This window comes from Podarcis bocagei (assembly GCF_964188305.1).
Source record: "Podarcis bocagei genome assembly, chromosome: 4".
NCBI classification, from domain to species: Eukaryota; Metazoa; Chordata; class Lepidosauria; order Squamata; family Lacertidae; genus Podarcis; species Podarcis bocagei.
Window position 1 is genome coordinate 87122227 of NC_138128.1, and position 21299 is coordinate 87143525.

A 21299-nucleotide genomic window follows, 5' to 3' on the forward strand; every position below is an offset into this window, starting at 1 on the left:
AATTCCTGTGCGCACACATGCATGCATGCATGCACGTCCACACACAAACAAAAAACAAAACAACCACACCATTAGAAGTTGCTGTCAAGAAATCACGAGCAATATTTATTGTAACAGCTGTCTTTGAACTTTGAGGATGGCTATTCAGATTCTAGGAATTACGCCAGTCAGGTGTGAATTTTTTGTGTGATTGGCTATACTATCTTGTTATTTATTTCACACATATGTACACGCGCGCACAGAGCCATTGGGTGGGTGTGGAAATGGAACCTGAATCTAGGTGGAAATCAGCTTTTGATGTTAGCTGGATTCTAGGAATAAAAGCTGCCCACAAATGACAATCAGAAATAAAAAATAAAAAGGCTAGTAAACTGGTCCTGTGGATTAATAATCCCAATCTTCCATTAAAGATTAAATTTATGTGCATCCATGCTCCTTCTAAAGAGAGTCAACTTTAGAACAAACATCCAGAGACAGACTCCTGAGAATTTCCATGCTTTTAAAAATATTTCAGTCCCAACTTCTCCTCCTCTTTTTTCTTTTTCAAAAATCACCAATCTGATCATGCAGTTATTTTATAGCATCATTGGAACAAATACACAAACATCTGGAATCATAGGGTATATTTAATTTTAAAGGGTTCATTTGGCTGAAATGGTAAAATCATGAAAAATTGCCTGTCTACAAGCTTTGAAAAACCAGATGATGAAGCTGTTTGGCTACAGACATTTACAGTCAATTGAAATTTATTGAGGTGCACACCTGCTACAGTCTCCCTACACACTCATATAACACCCATCAGCCTTAATGATTAATTTTTTTGTGTACTAACTGCAGCTATTGTTTCAGTAAAAGGTACAGATTGCTCACCAGAGTTTAATTCCATGTATAGAGGCATGCTGTGGTTACTTAAGACTCCCCTATATGACGGCTGTTCTTGGAAAGAAAGACTAGTTCAGCCTAAATATTCTCAAACTGAGTGTTATTGAACAACCCCACTATTAGTCAAGATACATTTTTAGCATAAGGTTATCAGGTGTCCCCGTTTCCTGGGGACACAGTCCCCGGATTTACAAATCAGACCCCATACAGAATCCATTGAAGTTGAAAAGTGTCGCTGGATTCATTGAAAAAAATATATGGTAACCTTATTTTAGCAGCCCTGCAGATGTTGTTGTACCCCAGTTCCCACAGCCCCAGCCAGCATGGGTAACAGCCAGGGATGATGGGAGTTGTAGTCCTGGAACAACTGGTCAAAGGTTCTAAAATATGTTTATTCACTAAGAGTTGCTCACCCCTGTTTCAGAGCCTCCCCAAGAATTAACAATATGAACCAAGAGCAGCATCAAAAAATTCTGAAAGGGCAAGGAACAAGCCACACCCCCACTCTACACACACCAAGAAGATAACATTTATCCCACAGCAATGCTGTGGTCTAAATCACTGAGCCTAGGGCTTGCCGATCAGAAGGTCGGCGGTTTGAATCCCCGCGACGGGGTAAGCTCCCGTTGCTTGGTCCCAGCTCCTGCCAACCTAGCAGTTCGAAAGCACGTCAAAGTGCAAGTAGATAAATAGGTACTGCTCTGGTGGGAAGGTAAATGGTGTTTCCGTGCACTGCTCTGGTTTTGCCAGAAGCTGCTTAGTTGTGCTGGCTATATGACCCAGAAAAACTGTCTGCGGACAAACGTCGGCTCCCTTGGCCAGTAAAGCAAGATGAGCACTGAAACCCCAAAGTTGTTCATGATTGGACTTAAGTGTCAGGGCTTCTTTACTTTACTTTAGCAATGGTTCACTACATAAAGTGAATGAACTATGGTCCTTCCTGGCAATCACCCAAACTTGGAGAGACTCATCTCACTTCAGGACAGACCAGTCATGGGAGAATCAGAGTGGGTGAGTGCTGTTGAATTCATCTCCTGCTTTGGGGCTCTGCATGGTATGCGACCATGAGAAGCAGAATGATGGACTAAATGGGCCTTTGGCTTGATCCAGAAGGGCTACATGATACATGTGTGGACTAATAGCAAAATTGCCATCTGAAGTGACATTCCTTATAGCATGTTTTGCCCTGTATCCAGTGTGAGGCTTCCAAAAATGCACTTTCAACCAACAAAAGTGAAAACACCCAAAAGATTAAGGTGGGGCATTGCTGGGGAAGGCATGAAATCTCTTTTTGTTCCAATGCATCTGTTGACTTGACCAAAAGATTGATTTCCAACCTTTTCCTTCCTTGCCAATGCTGTTTATTTAGCTTTGCAACTCATGTGATGAACTCATGCTAGAGGCAGCTTTCTGCTTTAATATGCCTCATGGTCTAGATACTTCCCCCACTCTTCTTCATCAGCAGGACTACACAACAGTGACAGCGTCCTGAGCTTCTATGGCTGTCCTGAATGTCCACGAGAAATATTTCAGAAAGGGTTTCAAGAGGCCTAAAACGTTTTCCAAAATACACCTGAAACCATTATGTTTTGCATTGTTTCACTTGGTGCCATTTAAAAACAACCAAACACAGTGTTGTTCTTGCTGGCTATTATGATCCAGGAAAAGTAGAGAGCACATGATCAATATGGCATCATGACACCATGCAGCCTTTCAGATGTGACTACATGGTGGCACCAATTTTAGGAGCACATAGGAATGAGGGAAATGCTTCTTGCTTTCACTCTGAATGTGAAAATCCTTTCATAGTCTGCCTGGAACTGTCACCAAAAAGGTACATATTTCACCAGAAGAGGAGAGGGTGGTGTGTGTGTGTGTGTGTGTGTGTGTGTGTTTGCTAACTGCACTCACTCATGTCACCTCAACCTGAAACTTTATCCACTACACTTCTGCAGCATGGAAGAAATCCTACAAGTCAGTCACTAATCTAAACATGTCGTATGAATTAAGACCTAGAAGAAGGTACTAACTCTAGCAAACTGCCTCAAGAACCTTGGCATTCCTGTGTCTTTCATAGATAGTAACATGTGTTCACCTCTTTCCCATATAATAGATAAGACATGGGAGTCATGAGCAGAGGGGAAATTCCTGTGCTGTAAAAACTCAGGGGCTATTCAAATGATACTTTCCCAGTCTCACTTCTGTGTTGAGTGAGATAAAAAGCAAAGCATGTCAAGTTCCTGCACTTCTCCACAAACTTATAACAATCCACTGCAATAATGGAGAGTGGCAATACGGGAATGGGCCTCTTCTGCGGTAGCTCCCCGTTTAACGAATGCCCACCCCTGGGAGGCTCGCCTGGCACCCTCATTACATACAAAGTTAATTAATAATAATAACAATAATTTGCAACCCCTGCTTTTTCCTGCTGCTGTACCTAGTCCTGCAACACGTCTGTAGACCACTAAATATAACTGTAAATCTTGCCATCTCCCACTACTTTATCAAATTGCTCTTGCACCTTAATCCTAATATTTTGTTAGCATTGCGTTCATTTTGTGGCAGTATGCACAATCTTGCACACTTAATTGTAAGTCTCAGGAAAGGTCCATTAACTTGCTTGGCAAGCGAATGCGGATCATCTCTTCCTTTTCTCAAAATGTCAAGACTCATGGCTGAAATTCAGGAAGGTAGATGACTTCACCAATTGAAAGCATTTTCCCACTTCAAATCTATTAACTGGTTTTCTTTCCCGAGTGCCTAAAGAAACATTTCATCCAAGCTCTCAGCAAAGCCTCTGAGAGAGTTTATGTACAATTCCGAGCTCGTTCACCCATCCCTCATTCCACATGACTTCCTGCTCCCATCATTATTATACACAAGACAGTGGTACATTTCTGTGCCAAAGTTTTAACAGCCTACAGTATCCTGATAGAAATCCAACATTCCTTTGAAGCACAGACAAGAAATTGTTGAGCTTAGAAAGTGACAGCAACATGAATTCAGTGACCCAGATAAATGTATGTTTTGAACCATATTAAGTCAAGGGTCAGAATCAAAACTAACAGCAATGTATTAAACATTCAGTAACATCTGTGTGGTTCCTAGAAAAATGCAGGCACAGAAAACGACTCACACCATTGTTGCACAAGTAAAGGAAGCTCAGTTAAAGCTGGGTTCAAGCTAACAATTCATCCTGAGCAAAGCATACTTACTACACGATATACAATATACGGTCAGGTGACTCAGCAGGAAAAGAGGAGAGAGGGAGGTGAGAATTGGCTGGATTTCATAAGTCACCTAGTTTTTAACTAGCCGTTTTTTGCCTGTAGGTAAAATTCTTGTTTTCAGATACTTATATGCTTTGTTATGTTTGGAATGGCCTAATTTTGCTAAGGAAGTAATTCATGAAAGTCTACACTAGATTTATCACTGGCTTATACTGTATTTTGTCATGCTGTTTTCAGCTTGTTGTTTAATCAGTAAATTACTGTATTTTTCGCTCTATAACACGCACCCGACCATAACACGCACGTAGTTTTTAGAGGAGGAAAATCCGTAGGCATGCCACCCGTAGGCATTCCCTCCATAACACGCACAGACATTTCCCCTTACTTTCTAGGAGGAAAAAAGTGAGTGTTATGGTGCAAAAAATACGGTATGTTTGGTTTCTTATGCGTACGATTGCTGAAGGGGCAAACTTTTGCCATTTCAGACTACAGGTGGGGGCTCACGTTATGGGTGTGTGCAAATCCACGCCCATAGAAAACTACCACCTCAGAGAGAAGGCTAAGCTAGAACACGTCTCCCTGAAACCTACCATTTTTATGCAGAGAGTATTCTATAAATGGAAGAACACTCAGTCATGTGAGCAGCCTGAAGTGCTACAGCCCAGGCACAGGTTTAACAACCTCTATGAGAACTAGGCCATGGTGCAAGCAGACAAGCATCCACTCACTGCTTCGGACTGGTATTGTATATAAGGTGGTTGGTTGGTTGGTAGTGTTTTTGCCATAAATTAAGCTGTGAAGCATGGAAACAGACACGAAGGAACCCTTTTTATTCCCACCACTCTGGGCATTATAAAGCTTCAGAACAAAAAGTGGTCCACAGTCAATATAGAGACTTCTAAACAAAGGGATAAAATAGTTGTAACAATGGAAGAAAAATATTATTTTATCAGGGGAATTCTGAAATACAAGCTGAGAGAAATGACAGGAGGGGTTGCATGCATGCAACAGATGTTCTGTGAGAGCAAAGAACATGACACTGGGTGCAAATTTCAGTTTCCAAAGGATCTCGGCTTTCATTAAAAAAGAAAAACACACAAAGATTGTCTTACACTTTGAAAGATGAAATACAGTAGGCAAGGCCTGTTGAAATCTCAAGACTGGATTAGGACATACACTGGATTAGAATGCACATTTTTACATGCGGCTGAAATGGTTAGAATTCGCATTCACTGCCCTGGTAACAAATGACGCAGAAAGCAGTTCAAATCACTTCTATGACACTCCTTAACATATACAAAGTGTCCCAAGGGTTGGGGATGAGACTTCTGCTTCACTCCTGCCCCACTATGAATGTGAGAACTGTAGAATAATTGTGCAAAATTAAAATGCTTAGCAATTTTATTGAGGGGGTGGAGATTCTGATGTTGGAAACCCTTCAGAAAATGAGGTTGAGGACTCAGAAGCGGGAAGGCATGCAGGGGCATGCAGGGCTAATTATTGGGTTGCAGCTTCAGATACTACATAGGACTCAGTCTCAGTTTGTTGTTGAAGAACAACCTGAGCTATTTGGCAAAAGAGGGGTTAAAGTGATAAGATCTGATTGCAAAATAGGAGAAACAGACCACAGAAAAAGAAATAGTTAGAACAAGTTCTACTGGCCAGAGTAGCAGCACAACGTGACATCTACACTTGAAGACATTGTGCAGTTTTCCACGGAGCTTTTTAAAGTCAAGATTATCTAAGCTCTTTTTAAAAAGTAGGAGATGATAAGGGAAAACACAGGAGGAGATGGGCATGTTTTGATCATGACATTATGTAGATGCCCCGTAAAAAATGAGTGAACAAAGAGCTCACTTTCTATTCCACAGCGAATACCAAATGGGAAACTTCCTTGATGACTTCATGTCAATTTGTCTGCCATTTTGCAAGGTATTATTTTAGTGCTTCAGGTTACAGACTCCGCTAACCAGAAATAGTACCTCGGGTTAAGAACTTTGCTTCAGGATGAGAACAGAAATTGCGCGGCGGTGGCAGCGGAAGGCCCCATTAGCTAAAGTGGTACCTCGGGTTAAGAACAGTTTCAGGTTAAGAACGGACCTCCGGAACGAATTAAGTTCTTAACCTGAGGTACCATTGTATACAACAGTAATGTGCAGGAAAAAATAGTCTGGTAAGACTGCTGGTTAAATGGATAAAGAAAATGCAAAGTTTATAACTTATGGCAAGCAAGCCATTCTAAGTACAGTGGTACCTCGGTTTAAGAACAGTCCTGTTTTCAAACGATTCGGTTTATGAACTCCGCAAAACCAGAAGTAGTGTCCCAGTTTGTGAACTTTACCTCGGTCTAAGAATGGAATCTGAACGGTGGAAGGGCACCGGCGGTGGGAGGCCTCATTAGGGAAAGCGTGCCTCGGTTTAAGAATGGTTTCGGTTTAAGAACTGACTTCCAGAACGGATTAAGTTTGTAAACCGAGGTACCACTGTATATGTTTTACATTGGCCAAGGTGGAGCCAAGAAGTTAACACCAGCACATTCTGACTCATACTGATAGCTTCTGAACTTGGAGAAGAAGTAGGAAAGAAGTAAAGCTTGGAAGGAAGTGATCTCCTTTACTAACAAGTAGTTACTGAACAGAGAAGGAATCCTTGAGGAATAAGAACAGGCTACTCTTCCTGTCAATCAACCCTCACATGTTCAGCTTATTGCAAGCACTATTGCTTTACTCCCAACAAAAATGGTTTGCTTGCTTGTGGGCATGGGGGTAAGCTCTCTGAAGTGTTGCAAATACACTATGGAAACCAACAAAACGAAAAACCTTGATATTCATAACCACTTCTGCCTGAAATGGAACTCCAATATATTTTAACCACTTACATTTCCCCCCTTATTCATCTCATTGCACCATATTAAATGCGTTAAAGCAAGCACTTCCTATTTATAGTCCATGATTAAACATATTTTATGATTCCTCAGGTTAACTAAATGATAAAAAAACTACCCGCAGGGGTTTTTTTTTTTAGATGGTTCACATTAAGAAGCTTCACACAGATATACAGAAAAATCAATTGCTAAGCATAAAGTGCAGCTCACATTAAGGAAACTACAAACTCTGACTAATTATGATAAGTTGCTATGTAAATTACTCTGTGACATTCCCAGCAATCAATTTCAAGTTTAAATAGATGAAGCCTCCGGCTGTAAACTGGGATAGGAACCTAACAACTGTATCAACCACCATCACCACAGTAAAGATTTGCAGTGATAGCATGAGCCAAATAATTACCTTTTGGGAAGCAAAAACTTATCTCTTTTTTATGCCAACATTTTTTTAAAAAAGGAATTCAGTTTTGAAGTGTGGAAGAGGTATATTGTACCCAAAGCACACCCTTTGAGCCTAGTCCATCCATACACCCCCATTTTAGCAGTGATGTGGACTTCTGCCACCCTATCAAAAGTTTCTTTGAAACAAGATGGGTATCCCATTAGTCACCTTTTCCCATACAAGTTCCTGCAAGGATGGCACATCATCATTCCACTTGTGGCTGCATTTGGAAAGCTTGGAACTTCTGCTATGTGTTGAGGATGGGGGACTGCTTTTAAACTTCAGGTGCAGCCCTTGGTCCACTTTCTAAAACTTTAATTTACTCCTGTGACAGAAAACTCCTACAAAACCATGTTCTGTTCTACACAATGAACCAGGTGGCATGGATCAATTCAGTTTGCTGCATATCGTAGAGCAAACATAGTTTAGAGAGATCCTTTTGTGTTGTTGTGTGCTTTTATCACCTGCAAATGTGGACTCACTTCTTACTCCTCAATTAGGAACAGATCCAACTGGGAACAGGTTACATGGCATTTATTTTTTGCCATCCACTTCTTACTGTCCTGCCCTGTGAATAGTCATTGTCCTTCTAACCACTGCCTGTTCTTTAACCAGTTTATCAGGACACACACTCTTTATCTCATAACAGCTAAGTGAGGGGCTTCATCAAAAGCTTTTTGAAAGTCCGTCCAAGTACATAGTATCTAGTGGAAGAGCGCATCTACATGTTTTTGACAGACTAGGGAACAACTCTAGGACTAGTGACGCACAACAAAATTCATGAAGACTAAATATTGCTGAAGACTTTCAATTGTTTGCAGCAGTAAGAAACAGGAATAAGCAAACAAAGGAGAAACAATTCATCCTTTTAAGTCAATGTCTATTTTAACTAAGATTCCATACAGTTTACTTTGCTTCATCAATACTAATCATTCTTGATCAAGAAGCACTTTATTTTCTTTCTCCTGCAGGGTATCCCTGCGATAAAGCAATAGGTATGGTAGTTGAAGATGAGGTATAGGAGGCTAATGTACATGGAACCTTTACAAGTTTTAACAAGGTCGCTGGTTACTTCAGCAATTAACCTTCTGCCTGTACATTTAAAGAAAAATGGCATTTCACTATTTCTTCTTACAGCAGAATTACTGTAACAGAATTGCTGATAAATATAAGAGCTTGAACACTGAAATTTCCCCATGTTCAAATGCAACAAATTCTTCCCATTCTTTTGTGCACAACATATGCACTTAAACCCCTGCAAAAACCTGAAACTTGGTAGGAAAAAAATGGACATTTCAAAAGATTCACCAGTTTGGATGTAGCTCACTGTTTCTAATGCCATGAGATAATAGGGGAAGGGAACATTATGGCAGAGGACATACCTACCAGGCCGAGATGACTATAGGTAAAAGCTAAAGGTAAAGGACGCCTGGACAGTTAAGTCCAGTCAAAGGTGACTCTGGGGGTACGGCTCATCTCTCTCCAGGCTGAGTGAGCCGGCATTTGTCCGGCTGTTCTAGGTCATGTGGCCAGCATGACTAAATCGCTTCTGGTGCAACAGAACACTGTGACAAGTGCCAGAATGCATGGAAATGCCATTTACCTTCCCTGCCACAGTGGTACCTATTTATTTACATGCACTGGTGTGCTTTTGAACTGCTAGGTTGGCAGGAGCTGGGACAGAGCGACAGGAGCTTACCCCGTTGCACAGATTTGAACCGCCAACCTTCTGATCAGCAAGCCCAAGAGGCTCAGTGGTTTAGACCACAGCGCCACCCGTGTCCCCAAGATCACTATGCAGTAGTCTGAGTTTATTGTCAAAAAGAAAGCAATAGGCATCTTTAAATGGTCAGAAACATTAGTTCTTTTCAGCGTTTATACATAGAATATGCTGAAGGGGAGCGGGGATACATGGCTAGTCAATTCCCAGTGTCAGCAAGCCCTTCTGGCATGCCCCCAACACCTGTATGCTTTGAAAAGGTTTCCAAATGCTTCCACTTTGGAACATGAGCAATTGAGGTTCCCAGTGGAGAGGAACACCTTACAAGCACTGTGCATAGTATAGCTATGCCTGCCTGCCTGCCTGCCTACCTGCCTCCAGCAGCATCTGAAATTTAGTCCTGAGGCATGCAGTTCTTGAGAGTTCTCCCTGTCACCACCTTCACTCTGGTAAATTAACTTAGGGAAAGGAGGGAGGAGTAGAAGCAGCAAGAAAGCCTCTTGGTGTTATCATGCTCCTAGTGATATCACTGAAATCCATTTGCAGTGGGGAGTTTAATAGAAACAAATTTGGAATGAGGACCTGAAGTATAATAATTAGGTGAAAATAATTAGTTTTAATCAGTTCCATTCAGTAATGGGTTGGGGACAGTTCACCAGATTGCTTCCAAAGATCCCCTTAGTTTTTTTTAAAAAATGGGATTTCATTTGGCATGGGGAGAGGGCCTGTGTTCAGGAACCAAACATTTAAGCTGCTTGGGCACATACAACTAGTTGCTGGTTCTTTGGATCTATGACAAAGATTGCAAACTAAGCTGAGTAGGAAAAGCATAGCTTCTGTCATATTTTTTTTCCTTTGTTCTAAACGAAGGAAAAAATGAAGTGGAAATTGTGAAAATGTAGCCAAACACAGATGAGTTGGTTCTGTTTTTCCTCTTTTTGAGCCCCAAGCAGAGTTAATTTACAGCTGCCTTAAGTTGCTCACAAGAGATTCAGTCTTGTAAACAAGCCCCTCTGGAGATGAACAAAGGCAGTGGTCATTCTCTCCCTTAGCTTCAGGCTGCAAAGAATTCCCGAAAAGCTGCCAATATTTACATATGCAATAGCTGATTCAATCTTTTATGTGAGACTGAGACCATTCAGGGAATAGAAAAACCTTAGGAGTGAGATTCCAAAATGGCATGTTTATGTGTTTCATTCTTTTCTTGGTACACTCTTGACTCCAATTAGGTTTTGTGAGCTCAGAGAACTTCTTTGCATTCTAAAGAAAAAGTTGATGGCTCACATACAGTCTTCCAGCAGGATGTTCCAAACTCAATTCACAACACCTGGATTTCTGGAAAACATCCCTTAATTACTATTTCCTTGAGGATATATACACGTTAACTGTCAAAATGAGCCAATGGTATCTTGCTAAGAGCCAGTTTTACCTGACCCTTGGATAATTTTCCCTCTCCTTATTCACACAGGGTGAAATCTGGCCAAACTTAAATATTTTTAACTTCATCTCAGACCTGCTTAGCAACTTCCCACTGAAATCTCAGGGACTTGAAACTTTGACTGAATTGCCTCCTTCTCCCTGCCCACATGGCTATGCAATTCAGCTTGAAATACAGAGAAGAATACTCACTGGTTTGAACATTTATTAAAAAAACGTATCTTTAACCCTTCATAGGAGGGTTCTAACAGAGGTTGCAAAATGAGAACATTCTGATTTTGTATCGGCTCCATTTATATGCTGTATAAATAAAAATAGCGCACTGCATAGCCCCGCCCCCAACACAAGTCTCTATTTGGTAAGGCCTGTGTGAGTGTCTGGACGCGGTTGGAGGATGGATGGCGGCTAACAGATTGAGGTTGAATCCTGACAAGACAGAAGTACTGTTTTTGGGGGACAGGAGGCGGGCAGGTGTGGAGGATTCCCTGGTCCTGAATGGGGTAACTGTGCCCCTGAAGGACCAGGTGCGCAGCCTGGGAGTCATTTTGGACTCACAGCTGTCCATGGAGGCACAGGTCAAATCTGTGTCCAGGGCAGCTGTTTACCAGCTCCATCTGGTACGTAGGCTGAGACCCTATCTGCCTGCGGACTGTCTCGCCAGAGTGGTGCATGCTCTGGTTATCTCCCGCTTGGACTACTGCAATGCACTCTACGTGGGGCTACCTTTGAAGGTGACTCGGAAACTACAACTAATCCAGAATGCGGCAGCTAGACTGGTGACTGGGAGCGGCCGCCGAACCATATAACACCAGTCTTGAAAGACCTGCATTGGCTCCCAGTACGTTTCCGAGCACAATTCAAAGTGTTGGTGCTGACCTTTAAAGCCCTAAACGGCCTCGGTCCAGTATACCTGAAGGAGCGTCTCCACCCCCATCATTCTGCCCGGACGCTGAGGTCCAGCGCCGAGGGCCTTCTGGCGGTTCCCTTATTGCGAGAAGCAAAGCTACAGGAAACCAGGCAGAGGGCCTTCTCGGTAGTGGCGCCCGCCCTGTGGAACGCCCTTCCAGCAGATGTCAAAGCGATAAACAACTACCTGACATTCAGGAGACATCTTAAGGCAGCCCTGTTCAGGGAAGTTTTTAACGTGTGATATTTTATTGTATTTTTGGTTTTTATGGAAGCCGCCCAGAGTGGCTGGGGAGGCCCAGCCAGATGGGCGGGGTATAAATAATAAATTATTATTATTATTATTATTATTATTATTATTATTATTATTATTATTAAGGCTACCTTGTTGATACGCGACTCTTACTTTCAAATTCTCCCTTTGAGGAATCTATTGTATTATGCTTTCTGCAGAAGTGTGCTACTCTTCTGTTTATTTTATCCCGACGGCAACAATGCATCCCCCCGTTGTTCTTTATTTCTTTATTGTTTGTTTTGTTTGTATATATATTTTTTAAAATCTAGCAAAATGAATCATCACAAGCTATAAACCGTTAAAAACTGCCAACTCTCGGGGTAGATTTACAAGTAGATTTATTTTTTAAAACTACTTGTATCTATCATCCATCTTTCCCGAAGCTAAACTAATGCACAACTAAGTAGTTTCTTATCTATTAATAGTATCTCCCTCAAAAGGCCTTCAAAATCTTTAAGCGCTTCCTCAAATGGTGTAAACTCTCCTCAGAGTCTCAGCTTTCCTTAGTAATGTGTGCTCAGTTTTCAGTAATTGATAAAACGGCAGTCTGAAATTCATCTAATCAACTTAAGGATGTTTCTCTTATCAAAATAAAGAGCTTCATGTAGCATAGCATCTAAGACAATAAAGCTCACAATTTCAACCTGCCATTAACTTACCGAGAGGCCAAAGGCAACCCACTGACTTAGTTTGCCCTCCGATACTTGGTGAATAATAGTTGTCCACCTAGCAGTTTTGATTGCAACACCATGAATAAGAAACACTTTGAAAAATAACCCATGGATGAATACAGATGACCAACTCACCAAGTGGTAAATGCCGGTATGTTTGCCCATATCTTAGCAGCTAAAATGCAATGAAATAGACAGCCATGGCTGGCTCTGTAGGATTCCGCAGTTGCTGTAGTTCTACCCCTATTCACTTACACTGTTGCTATGGAGTTTCTTGAATCAGTTGCCAGGAGCAACTTCATATCATTGGCTCCATGTTCTCTCCTGTAGCCCTTACAGATGCATCAGCACCCTACTCAGGTTGCAACAATTTATAGCAGTCAAACAACAAATGGAGGGCCACAGGTTCCCTTTTGTATCACAAAGCATGACTACAGTACTTTGTCTGGTATATTTAGTCACTTACTTTACAGAACTACCATTGAGAAAGGAGACAAGATTGGAAACCTTCATAATGAACAACTAAGGCTGCAATCCAAAACCAGAACCCACCATGCTGGAGTGAAGGGTGGGGGTAAATGGGGCAAAAGTCTCCCTTCATGCAGCCCTACGCCACTCTAGTGGCCTCACTCCTGAGGTGGAAATCTTCCCTTTCTACCTGCCAAAAGAGCATCCCATGGAAATCAGCAAGACAGGACATTTTACAGAGTGACTAAGTCAGTACTGGATCCATTGGATTTCCAGCTGACCTCACTGTCAACACTTGATGATATCAGGCCTGACCTAGGCTGGCATAACATGGAACAAAGTTTTGCCTGCCCCCCCCTCTTCTGCCCCGACCATTCAAAATACTTCCTTTACTGCAATTGTTCATCTCCTTCCTTTTTATATGAATACAGCATTTTTAGTTTTCAATGACCTGTGAGATAGATAGATAAGATTCCTACCCTTTAATGGTAAACAGAGAATGGTAAGAAGAAGCAAATGCCAAGTAAATGTGTACTAAAGCAATAGTAAATCACAACTTGAACTGTTAATTGGAAAATAAACATATTTTAGTATTTTTATCATTTACAGATTTTTTTTAAAAATAAGGGGAGACTTCAGTTGTCAATTTAGCAATATGTAACATAATTGTTGTTGATACTGAAGCAAATGTTATTTAATAGATTATCTCCCAGTAGAATACCTGTAAGGCTTGTTGAAATCTGTTAAAAACTAATTTTGCCAAATACATTGTTCTTCTCAATATCTCAAAAGTTTGGTGCATTGTCTCCAGGGTCTAATGGCCTTACAGTGAAGTTTTTCACCTCACAGTCGTGAATGACAAAAGTTCCTTTGTGTGTGTGTCCATGTGAGTACAGTGGTTCTTTTATTTCTTACCTCTGTGGTTGGTGAGGTCCCTTGATCCAGTTGGCAGAGGTGTATAGCTCATCTGAGGAGAAATGGAGGCAGCATCAGTTGTTGCCTGGGGGGAAGAAAGACAAATATGATTGATGCTAGTATGTATATTTCATTAAGAGGATACACTCACACATGTACACACAATGCAAAGTACAATATTAGGGATAAAATTAATTTTGCCACGTACCCAGAACTTTGATTGGATTTGGGAAAACGTAACTTTCAAGTGACTGACATGGTGAGCAAACTCTTGTTCACTTTTTGGGTTTTAATTGTTTTCATGCCTTGACTGTACCACTTCAGGCTGCAGGCAGGGGTTGATGTGATGCTATGCTTCCCCCTCCCCCCAAGCAGAAGCAAGCTGTTAAACCATGTGTCAGAGCTGCCCGAGGTCCCAGCTCACAGAGGACCAACGCCAGTTCGTCGTTATATACAAAAGTCTTTATTGAAGTTCAGTTTCAATTACACAGCCGTAGCGTGCAGCTCTACGTCTGAAACTCTAGACCGTTGAAGCTCCGTCTGAATCTCCTCCCCCCAGACACCAGTTTAAGACTCTAGCCTTGCTCCACCTCTTCCTTTGCTCTTTCCTTCTCTGGCTCTGCCTGTCAGCTGGGGTCTCGCCCTTCCTAGACTCTTCTGACGCTGAATCCCCTGAGTCTTCTCCCTGCCTCCGGCGGGCTTTAGGACCTGGTTCCCAATCCGGGTTTTCTGCTGTCCCACGCGCCTGTACATTTGAACTTGGCGCGTGCGCCCAGCCGGCAACCTTCCTCCTGACCGTTACACTGCTCCTGTCACTGCTTCCCCCTTCGGGGAGGCTAGCTGGACCCGACCTCCCCTCCGTTCCCCCACTCTCCGATGGAGGCGTGGTCAGCCCTGACTCATCTTCTCTCCCTGACACATGGGACTCTTCCCCCCCACTACGCTCTGGTGGGGAAGCTGGTCCTGATTTCCAGCTGCTGCTTTGGGAGTCCCCGCTGGCCCCTTGTTTCTGGTGTGTCCCCCCTGGGACCCCCCTCGCCCTGACCATCGGCGCCTCCTTCTGGGAATCTTCTGATTCGCTGGAGAAGCTCATGGAATCTCTCGGGTCACTGCCATATTCCCCTACGCTGCCCTCAGATTCTTCCCCTTCGCTCTCCATTTCCTCTCTCCCCTGTGCCTCTGTTCCTCAGCCCCTGACACCATGCTTTGAAACTTGCCCCAGGAGTACTGAAGTCTTTACATCACCCCTCCACCCTGTCTGAACACTAAAATGGCACTCGGGCAATCTGCAAGTCAACTCCAGGAAATGGGGTATGGAGCAGGCTTGATTTGGAGAGCATTACGGTATGCTGCCCAGAGGGTATCAGCACAACCAGCTCCCACAAGCTACCTATGGAGAGAGCTCCACCTCTACCAACTGCAGCTTTGACCACTGGATGTGGCCATCCTGCCTTGTAAGCAAGATTCACTGCTCTCAAAATCCAAACTACATGTAATATATTAAGTAAAACAAACTATAAGAGGCGAGTATGAGTTTTTAAACAATAAATCTCAAACTCTGTTATGGAACATACTTAACTGTCCCATAACAACTGGAATATCAAATAAACCTATAAACCTTGTAATAACAGGTCTAAATTAATTTCGAAACAACCAAGCACACATTTAATTATTTCCTACTGGAGGGTGAGGAATTTTAGGCCTTACTATATTTACGACTAGGCATTCTAGGAAGCAGTAGCTTTGCTATTACTAAATCTTACTTTTTCAAAAGCAAGAGACAGGTCTTGTTTGTAAATCTGTATTATTCTAACATATATTACTTTAAAATATGTTTTAATATTAGGCCAACTTTTGTAGCATATTAAGCCAACTGCTGTAGCAGTACCTTCCAACAGGAGTTACAAGTTGAGTTCAGAGCAACTAAACCCAGGTAACTACTCACAGAAAGATAACTGCACCTACTGATCATTAAACCCATCTCAACTTAAAGTGTGAAAGCATGCATTTCGATCTAAAGACACACTTTTTTGTTTTTGTTCTGTAGGCAAAAGACTAAACCTACACAGGAAGAACTGCACATGCTAACTGGCACAACCAACATGGCTTTTTCCCTGTTCCCTACATACAGTGTAACAGTACACATAGCAGAAGAGACAAGACTGTCTTCCATTCCCACACTCTTCCCAGACAGGCATGTGAATTACACCAACCACATCTGCAGCATCGGAGGCATGAAATACTAACAGGGTGCACACATGCACGCACACAGGAATATTTTCTAAAGGAATCTGCAATATCTTCCCAAAGTATTAAGTATAAGAAGCATTTAGTAGTATGGACTGGCTCTAGCAAAAAGGGAGCGACAGTTGAAACATGTGCTTATCTTCACCTTTAGCAACCAAGGTGAATATAAGACATTCAGCCCATTCCAGCTTTGGACAGCTCCAGCAGACAAGTCTGATGTTTTCAGTGACTCTGAAATGGTATGCAAAGCACAGGTGCATACACTACACTATATTTTGACTTTGTCTGCAAATCTAGGTAGTATGTTTAAGCTTTTGTCACTTATTTAAAGAATGACCTACAAACCCCCACCCCACCCCCCAGGTTCTCCAATGGATAAAAAAAGATGATGCGGCTCCATTTTAGACATTTCAGATATTTTCTGTCTGCACAAGGGCTCTTAGTTGAAACCCTGATAATAGCAAAGATTTCTCTTCAGTACTTTTAATCTCAATTTAGGCTGTTGACAGTTTGATGATAGCTTTTCTTAAAATTACTGGAAGGAAACTCTGCCTTTTCAGCAAATACCACTGACAGATCAAAATTCAAGAACTTCCAAAAAGGATACTGGTGTGAAGGGACAATTTAGCTTTATTTTCCATGTTAAGAAAAGGAAGAACAGAAGGGTTTCAGATAGGTCTTTTCATGCTCTTCTGTGCATAATTCCCTGTCAAGGGTACAAGAGTCTCATTACCTCTGCACTAAGTGTTCTGTTACAAATGCTAGTTAATTCTACATCAGGACTATCATGCACAAGTGGTGACTGGCTGAAAAATTCACATAATGTGAATAAAGTCTGCGTAAAAGAAAAAAAGAGCGTCAATCGTTTCTCATTTTTAACTACTGAATGACACCATGCCCTTACCAATTTTCCAAAAGTGAATTGTAAAGAATTATGATTCTTTAATATTTGCCACAATATTTTGATGCTGAAAGGATTGATGTGCGACAGCTCATGTCTACAGATAGTTCTGACAGTCATATCTGAAGTTTCAGTTACATTGCAAAAAATGACCTTGAATGGATCTTGCTGACAGATACAAAAAAGAAAGAGAAACAAAAATGAAGATATTTCTCCTGCCTAAGAGAAAACTGGCAAATTGTTTCCAGTGTGAATGTGTTAGCTACTGTCCCTGCCAACCACCATTCCATATTCCAGACAAACTGAATTAATTTACCAAATGTACTTAAGACACCCAGAAAACATACTATTGATTAGCTTCATATCCTTTGCTGCTATTCTCGTACCACCTCTCGTAAGTAATGGAAAGGAGGGATCAATTGAACAGTCTGATCCATGTCCTGAAGCAGGGGCGGGGAACATTTTCCAGCCTGAGAGCCACATTAACTCATGAGTAACCTTCTAGGAGCCACATACTTTGGTGGGAGGGCCAGATACAAACATGGATGGAAAAACACCTCTCCATCCTTCTTTCAGGCAAGCCAGAGCACTATCACAAATACACATTACAGCCAGATGAAAGCACTTAAGTGTGGTCTCTGGGAATGGGTGTGACATAGAGAGTCTCAGGGGCAAAACAGAGAAGTCTGGAGGACAGCACTTGCCCTCTCATCCTTAGGTTCCCCACCTCTGTGCTAGTGCACCAGTGGGGAAGCTCTGTCTCCTAGGTCTGATTAGTCCAACCAAGCCTTGGAGGTTGGTCAACTTGCAAAGGAGGAACCAGGACTGCACCAGGAAACTGGGCATCAAGGGACCCACCCTAAACACAGTGCATAGATGTGTGAGTGTTCGTGATCCAAGATCTTGGTGCAGCTTTTTGTCCATACAATGGGCAATGGAGAGGGCCCCTTTCTCAGCTTGAAGATCACACCAAGATCACAACTTCCAAGCTGTAGTACAGGGTGATGATAGAACTGGCTTGTCATGCTCTGGTATGACAAAAAGCTTAGAAGAACCAATTGATCTGAAATTGCCCAATTTGACCACCCCTAAAAGAAACTGAAGTTCACTATGTCTAGGCAAGGGGGGGGGGACGACTGCCATGAAAGCCTTAGAAGAAACATCAGTCAGAAAGTTAGACAAGAAGTTGTATTGTCTCTTTTTAAAGAAAACTGAATAGCAATAAGAAACTCCTGGCTCTACCCAGATACAACTACATCTTGTGCCACCTCGTGAGCCACCTTGTGCCACTTGTCACATAATCACTGCCTGCAACATTCAATGTACATGCATACAGGCATAGGAACAAAACAGGGGGTCAGGGTTTGGCCCTGCCCAGACCCAGAATTTGAGGTCCACCAGTAGATATCCATGCTATCAGTGACCATGAAGAGCCACTGAACCTATGCATCCTGCCCCAGGGCTGGAGATCAGAATACAAGCAGCCTAGATTCATGGTTGGCTCTCAGACCCCCACCCATTTCTCCAACAGCTGGAGGAGGGGAGACAAGAAGCCAGGCAGGAGTTTTAGGGAGCCTGGGTCTACTTGTGGCAGATAAAGTAAAAAGTAAAGGTGATTATTTTTCAGCTCTTCCACCCCACTCTGACTGGCAACCAGGAGAGGGTGAATTATCCAGCTTATCCATTTTTATTATTTGTTAGATATATAAATCTAACACCCTTCATCATAAGATATCAGGGTGGTTCACAGAATCAAAAAAAGCTCCCAGTCTGAGCTGCTTCTTGGTGAATCTATAGCTCCAAGCTACAGCCATCCTGAACTGGGAAACACCAGCCTGGAGTGCTGTTGTGTGCAACACTCCTAAAAAACTTTCCACTAGAAGAAGAAGAAGAGTTTGGATTTGATATCCCGCCTTTCACTCCCTTTAAGGAGTCTCAAAGCGGCCAACATTCTCCTTTCCCTTCCTCCCCCACAACAAACACTCTGTGAGGTGAGTGGGGCTGAGAGACTTCAAAGAAGTGTGACTGGTCCAAGGTCACCCAGCAGCTGCATGTGGAGGAGCGGAGACGCGAACCCGGTTCCCCAGATTACGAGACTACCGCTCTTAACCACTACACCACACTGGCTCTTGAAACACTGACACTACTGATATTATTTCCCATTTCACTTTTTTGGGGTGGGTGGGGGATGGATAGAATCTGCTGAAAATGCCATGAGAATTAGTAACAGCATGTAATGTTGAGGCCTTCAGACATCCAGCGTGCCTAAGTGCATACACACTTAAGCAGCCTTTAGATTTCTGCAGGAGCACTATGCAAAGCAGGGCTGGAATTAACTGTTAAGGCAGATATGCAAACATTGCTGCAAGAGCTGCTACCTTACCTTCTCTACCCACAATGTTAAATAAGGCAAAGTTTTACAACTTGTGCCATCCTACTGAAACTCAACATTCTTGCTTTACCCAACCTCAATGGAGGAGGAAATAGGAAGAGGCAGCCTGGAGCCATTGGTTTCAGTGGCAGTCCTAGTGGGTAGTCCTAGCCTTGATGTAATGCGCAAATTAAATGCTAGCCTTGAATAAATAAGACTCTCAAACGGCTGCTTTTTCAACAACGCTGCAATACCTGAAACGGAAATATCCTTTAAAAACGTTGTGATCGTTTTATTTTCACTTCAGCAATGGCAATTGCTTATGAAAAGTAGGATTCTGTCAAACCGTTTGTCTTGCTTTATAGGATGCAACGTTGCTGTATTCCAAGGAGACTTGTTAACAGTTGGTATCCTTCCATGTGCCGCAGCTAGCGGTTATGCCTGTTGAAGGCGGTGTTCCCCTACCTCTGACTCTTTAAATATTTATCCAGGATATGTGAGAAATTGTGCTCATTTCTATCGCATGCTATAAATTCTTCACACATGCACACACATCAATAACCATAATAGTCACTAATATATTGCACCTGACAAAATTTTACAACACAGGAAGAACAGCAGTAAGTCAACATCCTCTCCGAAAAGGATTCAGAGCGTGCAATGAGCACTTACAAAAAGGACACTGAAAATCGTTAATTGCACGCGCGCGCGCGCGCACACACACACACACACACACACCTCATTTCCAACACTGAATATATTAACCATGACATACAGTTAATTAAAAGGAGCCAGTGCAGTGCAATGGACAGTGTCCAACTGGGAACACTTTGATTCATACTGCTACCTACCCAGTGGCTCTGCTTCTTGAACCAGGAATACAGGGGTGCCGAGACAGATGGCACAGGCTGTGTATTCACTTAGGCTTCAGAATCCCTTTCAAGCACAAAAATGTATAAGTTCAGACCCCATGATTGCCAGGCCATATGAAGCATCTGTCTTGACCAGCACAGTATAGGTCTTCCGTCTTCGCCAGGCAATAGGAAGTACTTCCTGTTTGCTGTACTCTAGCTTCTAGCTCTAACACCTGACCTCCAGGAATTCTGAGTTTTGAACACCGCACCCTCAGCTTGACCTTGATGCCTGGTGCCCTTTCACTATTGATCAGCTTAGTTTGGCTCATATGGTTGTTAGAAGACAATTAATCTATACACCGGCTCTGATCTATCTCTCTCTCTCTCTCTCTCTCTCTCTCTCTCTCTCTCTCTATTTCTGGGTGGCTGCAAGAATACAAACGTGACGAATAAAATAAGCATTGCTGATAGCAGCTTAAACCCAAGAGCGTAAGACAGTCAAGATAGCTGGCCTATTTAGAAAAGAGATGTAGTAGTTACAGACGGATTCTAGGATAAACATTTGTCTAGAAGCCAAAGTCTTGCAATTCAGGTAAACAAGTACCCTACAAGACAATAGTTTCACAATACATTCAAAGGTGCATGTTGCAGGCTGTGTGCTTATGTCGCATTTACTCATTCTTAATGTGGATAGCTTATGTGAGGGCCCCCAACTGAAAATTCCACTGTCTGGTTTCAGCATCATGTAGTCCCCCCCCCCATTTTTAATGAAAAATAGAAAGACTCTAGCCGTCACCTCTTGAAATATAATAAAATAATGGCTTGATCTTTTGCTTATGATATAAATGCACACTTTACATCAGCCCAGGACTGCACATCCATTCCATGTCATTTCTTCCTCCCATCTATAAAGTGAAGGTGGATAGATGTTTACCAGTGCAAGGATATCCAATCTTTTCGGGCTCATTGATGAATTTGCAAACCAGATAATAATGGTGGGCACAAGACCCATGCCATCCCAAACTAATGCAAACGTTGACAATAGTCACAAAATAGCCATTCACATTTTTATTGGT

At 42.4% G+C, this 21299-nt stretch overlaps 1 protein-coding gene across 1 annotated transcript in view; it reads right to left on the reverse strand.

Annotated features, from left to right (window-relative positions):
* Positions 1–21299, reverse strand: part of LRMDA (leucine rich melanocyte differentiation associated) — a 775035-nt gene that overhangs the window by 115314 nt on the left and 638422 nt on the right. The window contains exon 6 of the mRNA XM_081191960.1: positions 13851–13935. Coding sequence (XP_081048086.1) covers positions 13851–13935 — 85 coding nt within the window. The remainder of the gene's footprint in view (positions 1–13850; positions 13936–21299) is intronic.